The sequence below is a fragment of the Parasteatoda tepidariorum genome, chromosome 11 (genome assembly GCF_982258835.1).
Source record: "Parasteatoda tepidariorum strain Cologne lab strain chromosome 11, Ptep-v5.0, whole genome shotgun sequence".
Classification (NCBI taxonomy): Eukaryota; Metazoa; Arthropoda; class Arachnida; order Araneae; family Theridiidae; genus Parasteatoda; species Parasteatoda tepidariorum.
In genome coordinates, this window is record NC_141765.1 from 9,177,370 (window position 1) to 9,195,499 (window position 18,130).

An 18,130-nucleotide genomic window follows, 5' to 3' on the forward strand; every position below is an offset into this window, starting at 1 on the left:
CAGTAGTGTTGTCATATACACAGTCCAGTCACATTAATGTGACCACTACCTACTTTCGACGTCAACGTGAGATAACCAATCACAGAAGGCAGGTGGCAGCACATTACAGTGGATTGTATATATAGGATGTCCTAAGGCATCTGAAAGCATTTCAATCGTTGGCGTAATGCAGAAACTTAGCGATTTATCCGACGTCCAAAAGGGCATGATTGTTGGCTTTCGGGCCAAGAGTGGAAGCATTTCGGAAACGGCTGATTTTGTGAACTGTTCGCGTGCCGCCGTGGTAAAAGTATACCGTGCATGGCAAAATGGCACTATACAAAACAAGCGGTGTGGCACATGTGGTGCACCACGGGCCATAGATGACAGAGGCGAACGAAGGCTACGGAGATGCGTTCAGGCGAATAGACGTGCAACTGTTGAGCAACTGACCCCCCAGATGAATCAAGGGGCTACCAAGAGTGTATCTTCAACCACTGTTCAGCGAACGTTGCTGCGCATGGGTCTCCGCAGCAGACGCCTGGTTAATGCAACTATGCTGACTGCTGTTCATCGGCGACGAAGGCTAGAATTTGCACACCAATACCGCAACTGGACGCCCACAGAGTGGCAACAGGTGGCTTTTTCCGATGAATCACGTTTTATGCTCCATCGCACAGATTGGCGTTGGCGTATTCGGCGTGAAACGTCTGAAAGCAAACAGCCTGCAACAATTGTCGGAAGGCTGCAGGCTGGAGGAGGGAGCATTATGGTTTGGGGAATGTTTTCCTGGCATTCATTGGGTGCACTCATCATTGTGGAAGGCACAATGGATCAGCACAAGTACGCATCTGTCCTTGCGGACCATGTACACCCCTACATGCGAACGATTTTTCCTCAGAATGTTGGCATCTACCAGCAGGACAATGCGAGGTGTCATACAGCTCGCAGTGCATGTGCGTGGTTCGAAGAGTATCAGGATGAATTTACCGTACTCCCCTGGCCAGCAAACTCACCGGATTTAAACCCAATCGAGAATCTGTGGGACCACCTCGATCGGGTTGTTTGCGCCATGGATCCTCAACCGCGTAATCTAGCGCAACTGGCCACGACACTGGAGTCGGAATGGCTCAACATCTCAGTGAACACCTTCAGAAACCTAATTGACTCTCTTCCTGCACGTCTCGCAGCGGTTCGCTCTGCCAAAGGTGGTAATTCTGGATTTTGACAGGTGGTCACATTAATGTGACTGGACTGTGTATGAATCCCACTATGCAATGGATTCTACATCCTCCTCCTTTGCTGTGTCCCACTAAAAATCTTCACTCCCATCCAATGAATTCCAAATTTTTCATCTCATCTAGTATCATTTGACGCATCTTGTCTATAAGAGCAGTGTGAAAATTTCCTGTTTTTATAAGTATTTCTGGTATGAAATATTTTTAACTTAAGGTAATTTTGTTGACTATATAATTTTTTAAATTTTAGAAATGTCCATGTTTGGTTTTATTTGACGATCAACTAATGCACCCAACATACCAGAAATTTGCTATCTCATAATCAAAAGTAGGGGGTTGACTTATTTATTAGGATTTATGATAACAGATAATAATTAAGTTATAATTTTATTCATTGATTGTTCCATGATTCATAATTGCAAAATTGGGACAGATCTTGCACTTTTATAACAATGAATTTTAACTTAATAAAATTCTCTATCATCCATAGTTAACCTCGAATAACTTGTAAAACTAATTAATATTTATAAAAAGCACTAAACAAAGCAATAAAAAGTTTTATAAAAACAATTGTTTTAGTGAAAATGATTTAATAGTTTCTGTATTTCTCTTTTTTTCAGTTTTTAAACAAGATATTGAAGATTTATGCCGAAAACCATCTAAATGCAAACTTCAAAATGGTACAACAGAGGAAAATGAAGTTTTGGCAACTAGCAAAATTCTTCCTCAGACCTCCGAAATGCAAAATGCTTCAGAGGTCAATATGATTTTAACTGAAACAAATAACTTGGATTTTAAATCTGTGAAAGATAGTATAGAATTTGATGATGCATGCCCATCATACTCCGAATTTGGTCCACCTAGTTTTAATACAGCTCAAGGATACTGGAAGAGCTTGATTTTATTTGTTTCAGTTCGATTAGGAAACGATAAAATAAATCCATTTTATATACCTTGTCTGAAAAATCTATTGACTTACGAACAATGTATTGGGATTATTGGAGGCCGGCCTAAACATGCACTTTACTTCATTGGCTGGCAAGGTAACAATTCTCTACAATATATTAATTTTTTAAAACTAAAATTATGTGTTTTATCTGTCTGAATGATGAGTAATATTTAAAATTTTTTTTAAAAATAAGTTTTAAGTGTTTGATGCTTTCAATGAAAAAAAGTCATTTTAAGATGCAATTATAAATATTTTATAGAATTTGTATTGATGTTTTTACTTCAGCACTCATCCTTTGCAACCAGACTCAATTGTCAGAGGAGGGAATTTATTAGTGTAATTTTTATAATCTTACCTATGATGATGGATATTTTTTTTTATTTAGTAGTATGTTTTGAAACATGTTAAATACAAAGTTGTCTTCCAATCAGAATGAATGTTACATAGAGGGCATAATCTAAAATTTCAACTGACTTTTTTTTATAACAAAGCTACATTAATTGAAATATGCAATCAGAATTTTCAGGAAAGTAATTTAGCTTTACACCTTTCTGTTATGAAACTTTTGAAAATTATCTTTTTTGTGCAATTTATCTTTAAAAAAATTTTCCGCATTGTATAAATCAGTTTTATAAAAATTTAATGAACTAATTTTAAAAAATATCTAAAAGCAGATAACGGTACAGAATTAAATTATCATTTCAAAATTGCTAATTAAAGAAATTTTTTTGTTTATTGATGCACCATTTTCAAACATTTGTTCAGAATGATAAATAAAATATTTAAAAATCGAATAAAAGGGGAGAGGAAAAGGTTCAACTTTATTCAGTCAACATTTTATTTCAACTTCATCTATACTTATAATAGAACAGTTCTTATGGGGTTAAAATAGCAAATAAATTTCCTTAAGTTAAATTTTTTTCCTTTCTCCTTTTATATGTTTATATTAATGACATGTTGTTTTTGTTTAGATGTACTTAGATTTTTTTTTTAAGTTGTAATTTTTATATTTATGTATTATATTTAAGAAATTGCAATATAGTAAAAAAATATAGTATATTTTAAGTTGAAACAAATATATTTCAATAAATAATTCTCATTAATAATTGTAAATTGAATATATTGGGACCGACAATAAATTACGAAAGAAAACAAGTATTTTTGATCATCCTATGCCAGAAATCAAGCAATAAGCTTGTAACTTATACTGATTACTTTGGTTGTTATTTACAATAACTGCATAAAATTTCATAAACCTAGCTTAAATATTATGGAAATATGGACATTTTTATAAAAAAAATTATTATTTTTGTCTTAATTTTTTTTTTCTCAACTTTAAAAATGTTCCTTAAAATTAAACAAAGTTTTTTGAGCAATTAAAAAACAATTATTAAATTATTGTTTCAGAACTTGAAAGAAAAGTCGTTAAAAATTGCACGAGATATGACTATTTAAAGTAGATATTTTATGCTGCATATGTGCGAAAACAATTTAAAAAATCTTTTTTTTATAATTTTTTAGTGAATCATAATTATCAACTAATGGAAAAGGTCTGATTTGAATATTTTAAAAATTTAAAGAGTTTCAAGCAATTTTGTAATTTTTTTACTTTTTAAAAAAAATTTCAAGATAAAAAGGGGTTTATCCAAATTTCATTTTGTTCTATTAAACAAGTTTTATTAATAATAACACTGGCATTGTGGGCTATCATCCTCCATAAAAAAATTTCCTTTTGCACATTTTCTTTCCTTATACCATCACAGTTTGGTGTCCAAACAATTACTGTAAAGTATTATCATTAGTTATTAAATTTTATCTTATAATAAAATTTCTGGGAAACCCCTTATCATTTTAAACTTCTTTAAAAGAAGTACAAAAACTACTTAGATAATTGCTTGAAACTAACTAAATTTTAAAGACATTCAAATCAGACTTTTTTCATTAGTTTCAAAATACAATTCACTACAAATTTATTAAACATGCACTGTATAAAAGGACTACTTTAAACTGTCATATCTTACACAGTTTTTAATGAACATTTTTTTAAAAATTAAAACAATAATTTTTTAATTACTTTAAAAATTTTCTTTAATTTTATTAAATATTTTTAAAGCTATAGCAAAAATATGTAAGACAAAAAAAAATAATTTTTTATGAAAATGTTCATATCTCCATAAAATATTTAAGTTAGGTTTATAAAATTTTATGCAGCTAATTCAAGTAACAATCAAAGTAATCTGCAGGTTACAAGCATATTAATTTATTGTCGGTCCCTGAAACCTATAAAAGCCTAAAACTTAATTGCTAAGTATAAAATATTGCATGAACTAATTGAAAGAAATTGCCTCTAAAGTTACAAAAAAGAAAAAGGCTCTAAAGTTACAAAATAATCTTCTAAGTATTTCTTGAGAAATTTAAAAAATGTTAAAAACTTATAGTGTCTCTTTCATTATTATAGGGTAGTGTATGTTATATGAAATTTTAGAAATAAATAATGTTTCAGATTAAAATTCTTGTTCATTTACAAGAATAATATTTTTATTTTAAAGGAATTTTTTGTTATTTTAAAGGGCATTTTTATTATTTTTAAGTTCATTTATTGCCATTTTTAAGGATTTTTCTGAACAAACTTAAGAAAAAGACTACACTGGGCATTATCCAAATGTCAGCCAAATATAATTTTTTTTCACATCAGAATAACATCGCCCTTCTCATTAAATTTGCACTTAACAAAACCAAGCAAATTTTTTAACAAATATAATATAATTAAAATAAAAAATATGACAAATTGTGAATTTGTAATAAATGCGTTAAATTCATTTTAATTTTTTTTCAAGTCTGTTTTTGCTGCTTACAGTGGGTGATAGTCAAAAATTAAGAATCTTTAAACTATGAAATCTAATATCCTGTAGACTGAAATGTCTGATTGACTTTAGATCGACTTACCTACTTTGCCATTCAATTTGCTTTATAGTGTATACCTGCTGGATAAAATTAAATGTACCAAGTAGAACTTTCAATTTCAAAGCAGCTATGCTGTTGCAAAGTGAGAATATCTGATCTAAACAATATGTTTTTGAATGAAAATACTAGTCTAGTATATAAGAATTGAATTTATTAAGCAGAATACTTAGATGTAAATTGCAATTTCAAGTTTTAACACATTATTTATAGTGCAGTTTGGAAGCTTTTTACTTTTTGCAGAAATTCATCATATCATGTTTGCATATTTCAAATATGTTTTATTTCAGTTTCATTTGAAAATATGTTAATACTTTAACACTATGGATAATAAACTTTGTGAGGTGATTTTTATATAAAAAATTAAACGATATTAATTATCTCAAATATATATATGTGTGTGTGTGTATGTTTGTATTTGAGAGGGGGAGAGTGAAATCAATATTCTAATATTTAAGAGCAATAAAGAAAATGTAATTAGCAGGCTATTCTGACTTAACTTAAATTTTTAAATTTTCAAAAAAAATGTTTTCATGAAAATGTCAAATCTACCTACCTACTTTTATTTTAAAGGAACTACTACTACAAAAGCTACCTAATTTTACAGTAAATTTAATTCATGTTTCAATTTCAAATATGTGCCAGTAATCTTGGGCAACGTTAAAATTTTGACATTGCGATGTATCATCACTCTAGCATCGCGATACTTCAATACATTACTATGTTCTGTTACATTAATGTTTTACATTTGGTATTGCATAATTTTGAATTCTTTAACTGTTTGATTGATAATTGAGATAATTATATTCTTGTTATAAACTCAGTCCTCTGTTACTTAACAAAAAAAGTGTCAGAAATTTGTCTAGTTATCAACAATAAGTAATATTTTTTTTAATAAATAAATCACATCAGTGATGTAACAACACATTGAAATTAAAAAAAAAGGGTAGAACAACCTGTGCAGGAAAGGGACGTGTGGCAAAAATTTGCCTGCTGCAGACTATGTTTTTAAATAGGTAAGTAATTATAAATATAAAATTAAAATACACATTGAGCCAGCCTTTATAAAAATCTTTATTAACAGAAAAATAAAAACTTTGCTGGTGGATTGAGAATGCTTGAAAACTTAAGAACAGCTGTCACCAAAAGGCACGTGTATCTTCCGAGTCATCTGTTTACCCCCTTGTAAATTTAGTACATTGCTATCAATATTTATTTTTTAAAAAAAGAATCTATTAAAAAGTCAAACGAATCATTGAATGAAAAAAAATAATTAAAAATTCGCATGTTGTAAGTTCCAATTGTTTTTTATAAACATTGCATTTTTTTATATTTCCTAACTATGATTATTATTTCTCAATAATTTAAGACTAAAATGTATGAAAAATTGTGCTTAAAAATGATAAATAACTGGATTGATTGTTAAAAAATCAACATCAGAGAATTTGCACAAATAAAAGAAAGCATGTTTCAAAAACTAAGAGATTCGTGTTAGAAAAACATATATCTCTGCTTAATGAGTTACAATGGAAGAAGCATGAGGAAAGATAATGGTAATCACCACAGCAATCACTGATCTAAGATCAGAGTAAAATGCTCTTAGCGCGAGATTGAGGTCATTGATGTCTGATTGGGAGAATTACTCGACATGTGCTTGAAACCATCAATGCACTTTCAGGAACAATGCTCTTCATTGTGCACATAGATATCAATGTCTATGATGCATCAGGAAATATACACATCACAGTACAATCGCAATTTGCAATGCTTTGTAAAAAAATCAAATCTAGACATCAGATCGCCGATTATTACTTAACATTGATATTTACTGATGTATCGCCCTGTCCTGATCCCTAATCATAACTTCAATTTATTAGACATAGTTTATAGCACTGTGATATTGCTATTTTGAGTACATTGCATAATGTTTAAATGTAGAGCAATGTAGCCAATTATAACTCTTATACCATCAAACTGTCTTCTTAATCTGTTTTTAATACACTATCAAACTAGCTTTACAACTGCATTTTATTTTATTACTTTAAATATGTAACATTAATTTTGCCTGGCACAGTATACGTATTCTCAGCTCTCTCTACATTCAATCAACGAAGAATAGCAACATAAAAAAAGAGCTGGGAAAGATGAGTTGTATGTTTTGTTGAGATTTTAAGATTCAGATGTATTCTTTCTTTTTTTCTCTCCATGTAGATGACAAATTAATTCATCTCGACCCACATGCATGTCAACCTGTTGTAGATATGGAAAAAGAAGATTTTAATGAAAAGGTTTTTTTTTTTCTTGTTTGTTAAATTTGTATTATTTAAATATTGAGGTTTATATTGTAATGAAAAGTTTTGAATAAATTTTTTGAAGATTTACAGGTAATGTAAAATTTAAAACTGAATTCTTTAAAATTGGATATCAAACACTTTATTACCAAATTTATAAAAATCTAAGTAATAGAATATTTTTTACAAATATTTTTCCTAAACTGAAATTTCACACATAAATACAATTAGAAGAAGGAAACGTACAGCAAGCAAAAAAATGCATCTTGACAAATTTTTTATCAAATCAATGGATATTCATATAAACTTTATAATTTGAGGCATCCACTTAAAATGCACTTATTGGTTGGGGCAAAAGATAACTTCACTTAGTCAGATACAAAAACATATTCTTTGAATAAGCATTTTTTTTTGTTGACAAATTTTGATTATTGACTATTAAGATATGAACCCATTATTGTCAGAAGACTTATTTACTCTAAATCAGAAACTCTTTGCATCAATTAATAAAACAAACTTTTACAAAGATAGATTTATGCAAAAATTTTAATAATTATCTAACATTTAAATGCATTCAAGTTTTTAAGGTATAAAATTTTGAATAAAAATCTTATTTTTGCTTTTAAAATCATGTTGTTTAAGATATAAATATTTTATCCTTACAGTTCAAAGTTTTACATAAATATCTAATTATTAGTGCAGAAATATCTGATCATTAGATAAAAGTTATTGATAGTGTAATGTTTTTTATTTTTATTTTGCACCCTATACAATTGAAGTGTCAGATTCAGATTCTTCTATTTCAGTCATTTCATTCATCATCAATTAGAATGATCTCTTTCACTGAGATGGATCCAAGTTGTGCTATTGGCTTTTATTTCAAAAGAGAAGAAGAATATCAATATTTTGTCGAAAAGTTTCCAGAAGTATGTGTCTTTAATTTTTCTATTTATTGCAAATATGATTACTTACATATACAGTCAAACCCCGCTATTGTGAACACGGTTTATAGTGAACTCCCGGATATAGTGAACGAAAAGTTTGGTCCCGTGCACTGCTATACACGTATAATGTTATTTTTTGTGGATATAGTGAACCAAAAACAGTGAGGAAGTTGGATATAATGAACTTTTTCCTGTCTTCGACTGATTTTTTTCTTCGTTTTCTTTTTTGTAATAATTTTGAAATTTCTTGTTTAAAATAAATGCATATACCGATTTTTAAACCCATCTATAGAGGGGAATGTAGCGATAAGCATTTCTTGTTGTTTGCTTCTTTTGTCTCACTTTCCCATCCCTAAACAAGCCAAGCAGATGTTTCCAACCCACACAGATGATGCACCTGTAAGGTGTCAGTGGGATCAATATGTATTTTCTGTCAGAGGGAATGAGTAATTATTCATTATTGGTCAAAGTGTTGGACACTAATATGTGTTGATAAGGCCCTCATTTCAACTCTTTTTAGCTCTCTGCTTAGTTATAAAAAATAAAAAGAGCAACCTGCAAGCAAGTGTCACAAATTTAACTATGGCGAGCAGTAAACGTTCTCCATTGATGATAAAATGGGCAGAATCAGAAAAATAGAAAATGGATGCAATCTAGCTGATATTTGCAGGGAATAAAAACTATCCAAATCTGCAGTTTGTAACACATGGAAAGAATTTAGATGGCTGAAAAAAGTTGAGAAAAGCAGATCGCAAGGATGCTCAAGAAGCATTACTGACGTGGTTAGCATTCGAAAAAGCCGCAATCTTCTAGTATCTGCACAAATGTCGATGAATTTGCTAAGCGATTTAATGAGACTACTTTCATATGCTCTCGAATGGCAGGTTAGACAGGTTTAAAAAGCGGAATAACAGAAATTCAGGAAAAATTATCTGAGAGTCGGGAAATGTTTCCATATCTGATGTTGAGAATCGCTCATCAGCTAAAGATTACAAATTTTTTTTTAATCTTTAGCTGAAGAAGAAGAGTAATAAAAAATAGCACATTTTTTGCTACTACATAATATTTTTCATTCATTTAATTGAATAATGTGTAATAAAAGGGAGGAGTTTGGGAACCATTAGTTAAATTGCCTGCGTAACGGATATAGTGAACTCCCGGTTATAGTGAACTGAAATTTCGGTCCCTTGAAGGTTCACTATAGCGGGGTTTGACTGTAATAACTCTTTTTTATAAGATTAACTATAGGTGCAGAATCCATTAAGTATGTCAATATTTATGTTGATTCTAAATACATTTATATCTTCAAAGTATGTTTTGACTTATTTCAAAATGATTGAACTTATTTCAAATTATGCATTCATTCCAAAAGGTGTGTTTTCATTTTTATTTAGCTTATATTTTAATGAAATATGATGTGATAAGGCTATAAATTTTTAATAGAGTAGGACAATATGGCATCCTCTATAAGTGGGGATTTTGTTATTAATTTCGATTTATAGTGAAAGAATTGATAAAGTAATGCAATATGTTTCTTCCTCCCTTTATATATTTGACTGAAATAAAATCCAATCAAGAAAGTAAAATGCCAAATTTTTGACTTAGACATTTAGAATTGCTCAATTTAGTTTTAATCACTTTTCAATGTGCTTGATTTGTACCGATTTTCTTGTAAATCCATGTGGTATTTCAATAGTTTTTAAAATCTATATTTTTTTTAATAGGATATTATTACGATACATGCAACTTAAATCGTTTATTTGTGCAATTATTTTTTTATGTGCTTGATTCATACCAATTCCATCAAGGTGTTTCAATCTTTTTTTTCCTTTTTGACAATTATTGCTACCAATTTTTACTTGGATTTTAAAACCTGATATATTTTTATGTGTTGCGACACATGAAATTCGAATCTTGCTTTGGGTAGTCATATTTTATATGCTAGATTGTATATCGTAAATCTATGTGATGTTTTGATTATTTTTCTGCAGTTTTTGCCTTTTATTTGCATACAGTTTTTAAAATTACCAATATATTTCATATTGCAACATGTGAAATTCAAACTGCACATTTGACTAATTACTTTTTATTGTGGTGCTTTATTTATTTTTTTTCCATCTGTTTTTTGACATTTATTGCAACTGATCTTTTCATTTCAGATGATTTTAAAAGTTTCAATACTTTTAATGTTATTTATTTTAGCACGGGATTCTCAAATCACGCCTTCGAGTAATAATTTTTTAACACTTCCCATTTTCATGATTTCTTTGTAAATTTTGTCACCAATCTCTTTTTTTTAACCAGCTGTTATTACCACCTATTTTGCGATTTTTAAAATCCTTTTTTTTAAAGCTATCAAGACTTGAAAAAAACTGTATGTGTTGATGAGAAAAAGATTTATCAGATACATAAGTTTTTCTTTCCCCCTTTGAATTTTATTAATGTTATTTTTTGCATAAAAATGATAGTCTATTATTTAAAAAATTTTATCAAATTAATTTGAAATAATGTTGTTTGTATGAAAAAAGTTAAGTATTAAAAAAATTGATTAATTTGAAAGTGAAACTATCTAACCACAAAGCTTCTTAACATTTTCATATAATTTCTTGTTCCAGCAGTAACATGTTTGTAGTTTACTTGATGACTCTATTAGATGGTTTAGATAAATTTGATTTAGATTTAAGTTGTAGTGGGATTAGGTGTTACTACATTTTTGAATTTTTAAAATAAAATACTATTACTGATAAAAAATTGACCATTGAATAACAAAAACTTTAAAGAAATCATTTAAACAATTTTTCTTTCAATGTCATGCCAAATAACATATGAAACATCTCTAATTTATTTTTAATAGAGTGACCAAGCCCTCTAATTTTCTCCCCTTGAATTTTTTCTTATTATGGCTTGTCATGAACTGTCCTTTAAAAGTTAATGAAATGTAAATTTGCATCATTAGTAATCAAAAGAATATATTGTAATGTTGTACAAAAATCAGTATAATGTGTGCAAATTAATAAATTTTAGGTTTCCTGATCTTAGTAAGACTTATTTTTATTCTGTATTTATTTTATCTTGACTTTAAACATGTGGTATTCACATTCTTCTATTCTTATCAGTTTGCTGGATAGATGTACCTAGTTTAATGAAAATCATTGCTCACACCATATGTTTAACATGCATGCATTAACAAATATTTTGTCAATTTCTTGATTTTTTTTTTTTTTTTTTGAAAGCATAGCCTGGTTTTAACATAATTTGTTTATCATTTATTAGTTATGAATAAATGTCATTTTTGTACTCTTATGATATAACCATTTCACGTTTTAACATTAGTTTTAAATGAATGTTATATTGAGTTGTCAATTGTTCTTTTTTTTTTTAAACAGTTTTTATAAGGGCAGTACTTGCCATATTTTAACACTATTGATTACTGTTAAGAACTTGAAAATAAAAAAATTTTAACAGTTACAATAAAAACAGAAATGACTCAAACTTATGTATAAGAGAGTAAATAAGTAGAATAAATCTCTATATTAAAAAATGTTATTACCATTTCAGAAAGTTTTTCCTCAACGTGTGTCTCTTTCATAAAATGCAAAAAATTTGGATAAAGAAAAAAGATAAAATAACACAAATTTACAGAAAGAATTTAAGAACATTCTAATATAAAAAGGAAGTTGTGTAATTTTATTCAACTAAAACTATACTTTTTTGCAACCACATACTTTGTCTTAAGATGAAATATGTGTATCACTTAGTTTAAATTCTTAATAGTTTTAGAGTGATTAAATTGTAAAATTTTCATTTTATATGAAAAAATATCTATCTACTCCAATATCTTTACTTTATTGGAAATCCAATTGGGGGTTAAATAGATAAAAAAGAGGAAACCATGAAATCTGAAAAAATAGTGCAAGCAATAGCGATTGTGTGTAGCAGGCATAGCCTATAATATATTTGAAATAAAGTATAAAAGCTGAGGTATTAAAAAGGAAACGAAGGAAATAAAAATATAACCAACAAAGCCGACGTCTTCAGGGAGTACCGGCCTCGGTAGCCATAAAAACAAAACCATCTCTAATTGAGGGAGAAGCAAATGCCTAAATTAACTCCCTCAGTACCCCGATGGTTTTGCATAGAAAAAACATGAAATACAAATAACAAATTAAGAAAAGAAACTCAAGCAAAATCATCAGAAAAATAAAAACTCACTTATTCACAGGTCTAGGTTTTTATATTTTTTTTCTTTTAACAGGGCGAAATTCAAGTCTTAACTGAGCAGCCCCAGTTAAGCATTCTATTTATTTGTTACGTATTTCTTTCTCTTGACTTCTTTCATTTTATTCTCCATCTGCGCAGAGTAATAGAGGGCGTTGTTTTCTTTAGTTTTTAATGTTTTCTTTTCATTCGGCTTGCTTATGAAATCGATGTTTGACCTGTGAATAAGTGAGTTTTTATTTTTCTGATGATTTTGTTTGAGTTTCTTTTCTTAATTTGTTATTTGTATTTCATGTTTTTTCCTGGACTTCTATACAAAACCATCGGGGTACTGAGGGAGTTAATTTAGGCATTTGCTTCTCCCTCGATTAGAAATGGTTTTGTTTTTATGGCTACAGAGGCCGGTACCCCCTGAAGATATCGGCTTCGGTGGTCATATTTTTATTTCCTTCGTTGATACTTTTTTCTGAAATTTCTGCTGCTATTTAGCGCGTTTTTTTCAAAGAAGTTTTATCTATTTTGAATTAAAAATATTTGTGTTTTCTTTTAGTTTTAAAAAGGATTAAGGCTAAAAGTATAAGGATCTAAGATTGCAAATCAATCTGGAAGGAATCACATAAGTAGTTCCCAACTAGTATAGACAAATGTTTATAGTGTGTTATTAATTAATGGGATTTTTCATTCACTCCAGGCTATTTAATGTTAGATTGTGTTATCATTGTAAATTATTAATGTTTCATGGTGGATTAATTTTTTAGATAACAGCCCCTTTAAAAAGAAACTTGGACTATCCTGTATTTGCATTAGTTGAGGGAAGACGAGCAGATGTTGAAGAAGTAGATTCTTTCAATGCTTATTCGCGTTCCAACTTTTCTAATGTACACAATTCGTCTTGTGATGAAGACTATATATTATTGTGAATAATTTATTTAAAATTAGATATATTTGTATATTTTCAAATAAAAATATTTGAGCTTTTTTTAATTGGCGAGTTTGTTATAATTGACTAAACTAAATTATCAATGATTTTACCTGTGAATCAAACAAAATTGATATAAGGGTTGCCCAAATGAAAAAATAGGCATGTATACAGTAAAGATAGCAGCGCCACCCACTCACAGTTAAAACAGGAGTGCAAAGCAGATTTGGTATAATTGATTAACCAATTTGCATGAGAGCATTTAAAGTCTCGTTACAAGTGGATGAATCTTGAGCAGAACAATGTTCAGTTGTACTTTTTTTTTTTCTTTTTTTGCAGAAAGTGATTATCTACACTCTCCCTTTTTTTCAAATAGAGTTCAGCACAGAGATTATGAAGCATAACCCTTTGTTTACATCGAACTATTTCATCAACTTAACAATAGTTTTATTACTGACCATGGTATTTGCAGCTCAGATATTGATGTTTTAAACCATTTGTTTACAGCTGTGTCCTAGAACAGGCTGACCACTAACAGCTATTATTTTAATAATATCTACATTATGCTCACTTTCTAGCACTACTGTACAACTTTACATTCACTGTGATGGCATACAAACTGATTAATCAATTAAATGCAATCCGTTGACAAGCTCCTTTAATTTGTTTTACAACTGAATAGTGGTACTGCTATTATGCTCTATTTCTGGTATCACAAATATTGTCTTTTCATTTGGGTGTCTCAGCTTGTATTATTTTATATAAATTATTCAGGAAAAGAGGTTGCCCAGCTTGCAAGTGGCTAAACAATATAGAATAAGATCTTGGCATGTTAGGTGTCAGAAATTGTAGAACAGTGGCATTGGAAAGACTATGCAGGTGGAAGCTGACTGGGATAACCTTGTCTAGGCTGTTGTGTTTTTAAGAATATTAGCTATTATCTACAGGCTTACATAAATATTCATTTTACAGGGATGAGAGTAGTCAGAAAGTAAAAAAAAGGAAATCCAAGAATGATGGTGAAGAATATATATATACAAAAATTGGACAAAGAAGTGCGATTTCTAAACTTGTAGACCATGTGATTATAAATCCTGATGATTAATTTTAAAATTTTATGAATATGAATCCCGATATGAGGCTTTTAAATAACGTGAATATGAAACTCTATATCGAATTTAAAAAGTGCGACAATACAAATCGTGATGCATAAATTTTAGACCACGTACATACGAATCACGATGCATAATTTTTAAATCGCACGAATACGACTCCCAATGTCTAATTTTTATAGCACGTATAAATACGAAAATCGATGTTTGATATTACAACCTAAAAAACAAATCACGACATTAGATTTTAAGCTCCCATGAATACAAGTCTTTACATAGGGTTTTAAAAGCACATAAATAAAAATCGCGATATTGGATTTCTAAATCTCGTAAATAAGAATAGCAATGTACGATATTTTAATCGCCTGAATAAGAATCACAACGTTCCACTTTCAAATCAGGTAAATATGAAAATCGATGTTTGATAATAAAATCGCGATTTTAAAAATGCATAAATACAAAATGCCATATTGGATTTTTAAATCTCGTCAATAAGAATCGTAAAGTACAATATTTAAATAGCGTAAATAAGAATCACAATGCGCAACTTTTGAATCAGGTAAATACGAAAATCGATGATTGATATTAAAATCGCGTGGAAAAGAATCGAGATATTTGCAAAGTCTGGACTTGGGATTTCTAAAAGGCTTATTTGTATTGTTTTTATTTAGACATAATAAATAAAAATGTACAAGATTAATTGAATGAGCAAATAAATATCTTCACTGCAAATCCACTTCTACTTTTTTGTTTGCTTTCACTCCAGAAAATAGGAAGCAGCGACGTCTGAATTACGAAAATACGAGTTATCCGGCGAACGGATAAAAATACGGAAAATTTTATTTTCAGTGTAAAAGCGGAGAAAATAAGTAAAAATGCAGAAGGGTTAGCAGCTAGGATGCAGTATTGAATTTTCTGTTCATCTTTGAAAATCGTAAATAAATATAATTATTTTATTTTAACGACTGAACTTTAAAAAAAAAAAAAATCCGAAACTCTTAGAGAATCAAGAGTTTTTGATAAAAAGGCTGAAATTCGAGAGGCAAAAGCGGAAAAATCTCATTCCTGTGTAAAGGTCAACCAGTTTTATCTCAAGGAAATGATTTTTAGAAAAACTTCAGAGGGAGGATTGAAGACTTCAATACTTTCGCTTCACGGAAAATATTTTAAAAAATAAAATATTTTAATTTGTTCAAAATTTTTTTTTGCTGAAATTAGCGGGAAAAATCTGAAAAAAAAGTTGAAATCCGCAGAAGAATCACATCCCTGATTTTATATTACAATATTTTATGTAAGGCCAATTTTTTTACATGAATCCATTCTTTTTCATTTAACAGTATTAATATTATTATTAAACAGGGAAGTAAATTTATTTATGGTAGTTAGTATTTTGAAAATATGCATGGCCACTTAGATGTAGTAATCAATGTGTCTAACTGTAAAATTGTCACATTCAACCTCCAGCCTGGACAGCTGGTTGTAAACAACTCAGTTGTTCATTCCTGTTAGATCCATAAAAAATAAGTTAACTAGGATTCGAATCTTAAGCTAATCCTACACCAGAAATAGGCTCTACAGGCCAAAAGGCTACGAAAAAAATGGAATGCCCTGGGAACCACTTAAAAAAATATTCTAAAATCAAAAACATGAACTACCTTAACATACAATATTAAATTAGATTAGCTCATTAATAAGAAGTTGGTTAAAACATTTATATTTACATATTTTTGAAATATTCAAAAAGAAAAATTTCTTCTTCTGAAAAAAACTTAATTTTAGAAAAAATATTAAATACATGTCTATTATTTTAGACAGAGAATTATAAAAAATACATAAAATTTTTGTCCCATAGATTTTTGCTTCATACATTAAAACTCAAAATTACCTTTATTTTAAAGACAGGTGAGTTACTTACTGAAATAAGAACAATGTAGGAAACTTTTAAAATAATTAAGCAACATTGCTGGAGTTAAAAATCAATGATTTGATACTACAAACCAGGGTTTGTTGATTTAAATCAGCTTGATTTAAATCAAATGATTTTTTTAAAAAAAATCATTGATTTAAATCAAAAAAAAAATTTTAGCTATATATATTGCTTTTAAAAGTCAAAAAGCAGTGTTTTAAATTTTTGATACTTTTATTATTTTCTTTTCTTAGTATTAAAATTTAATTTAAATAAATTGCTGCATTAATTAATTTTAGTTAATGAAATTACTTTTTTGGTGTGTGTTCAATTCCAACACATTTGAAATTACATTTTTAAAAATGTTTTGATTCTTGAGATTGAAAGTACAGATTAAAGTAAACATTTAATGCTGTCTTAATATAGACTTGCATAGCTGTAGAAAGTAATTAATAAACATGAATATTTTTCAAAAAATAATACAAATAATGTTAATTAAAATTCTACCTTTTGAATGAAAAAGCGTGAATTAAAATCTACATCATATTTTATTGGTGGAAAATGTGTATTTCTGAAGCTTGAGGTTATGTTAAAAAGAAATTACCCTAATATGCCAAAAACAGAAGAAAAAAAAATAAAAAATAAAAAAAGAGGGCTGATGAATTCAGATGTATTTTTCCAAATATAGTGTCATTCTTCCCTTTCAAACTCTTTCAAAGTCTATTTGATGCAGTAGGGTTATTAACTGGTATTTTTTTTCTCATAATTTGTTTACAGTATCTTTGACATTATCAGATTTTCTGTAAAGAAATTTTGTGAAAAAAAATTCCAATGAGTCGATAGATTTTCTAACTTTTTTTTTAGCTTAACTTATCCATTTTGATATAGAATTAAAAATGAATATTTTAATATAAAAATATATAGATTAAATATTTATTTATTATTTGATGAATGACTACATTTATAAACACAGTCTGCTACATTTATTTTGTCATTTTAAAAATCAAGAGGAAAAAAAAGAAATCACAATTTTAAATTAAAGTTATGGTTTGCTAACTGAAACTTTGTTTTAATAGTTAAAGTGCACGGGTCTGTCCAAGCCAAATTTACTACCGTTTAACGGTACCTTTACAAATTCAACTTTAGGAAAAAATTTGTGTTGATTTTTTAATATAATTTTTAATTTTCGCAACATAGGTAACTCTCAGAAAAATCCAGACAGACCCCTGAAGTATTCTTTAAATTCTCTATTTAATCTAGTCTTTAAATTTTAATCATGCATTTCTTTCAAAGCCATGTATTATAATGAAAAATTATTTTAGTTAGAGCTTCTAAAATATTGTTACAACATAGTTTTAATATTAAGTTAATTTGATTAAACATTTATAATTTTTTTTAATCATGAATTAAAGTTCTTACAGTGTATTTGAATAAAAATCAAAAAAATCTGATTTAAATCAAAAAAATCCGATTTAAATCAAAAAAATCTGATTCCTTTTATTTTTTTTAAAAAAATCAAAAAAATCACGAACCCTGCTATAAACTAGTATCATCATTGCCACCTTGACTCTGCATTATTTTTGCTTTTCTTACTTTCACTAATCTTAGAAAAC

General features: G+C 28.6%; 1 protein-coding gene across 1 annotated transcript in view; it reads left to right on the forward strand.

The window, feature by feature from the left end:
• Positions 1–13,564, forward strand: part of Atg4b (Autophagy-related 4b) — a 33,591-nt gene extending 20,027 nt beyond the window's left edge. Inside the window, exons 6-9 of the mRNA XM_087155295.1 lie at positions 1,838–2,260; positions 7,339–7,415; positions 8,225–8,344; positions 13,339–13,564. Of these exons, the coding sequence (XP_087011421.1) occupies positions 1,838–2,260; positions 7,339–7,415; positions 8,225–8,344; positions 13,339–13,500 (782 nt within the window). The 3' untranslated portion in view covers positions 13,501–13,564. The remainder of the gene's footprint in view (positions 1–1,837; positions 2,261–7,338; positions 7,416–8,224; positions 8,345–13,338) is intronic.
• Positions 13,565–18,130: the final 4,566 nt, after the last annotated feature.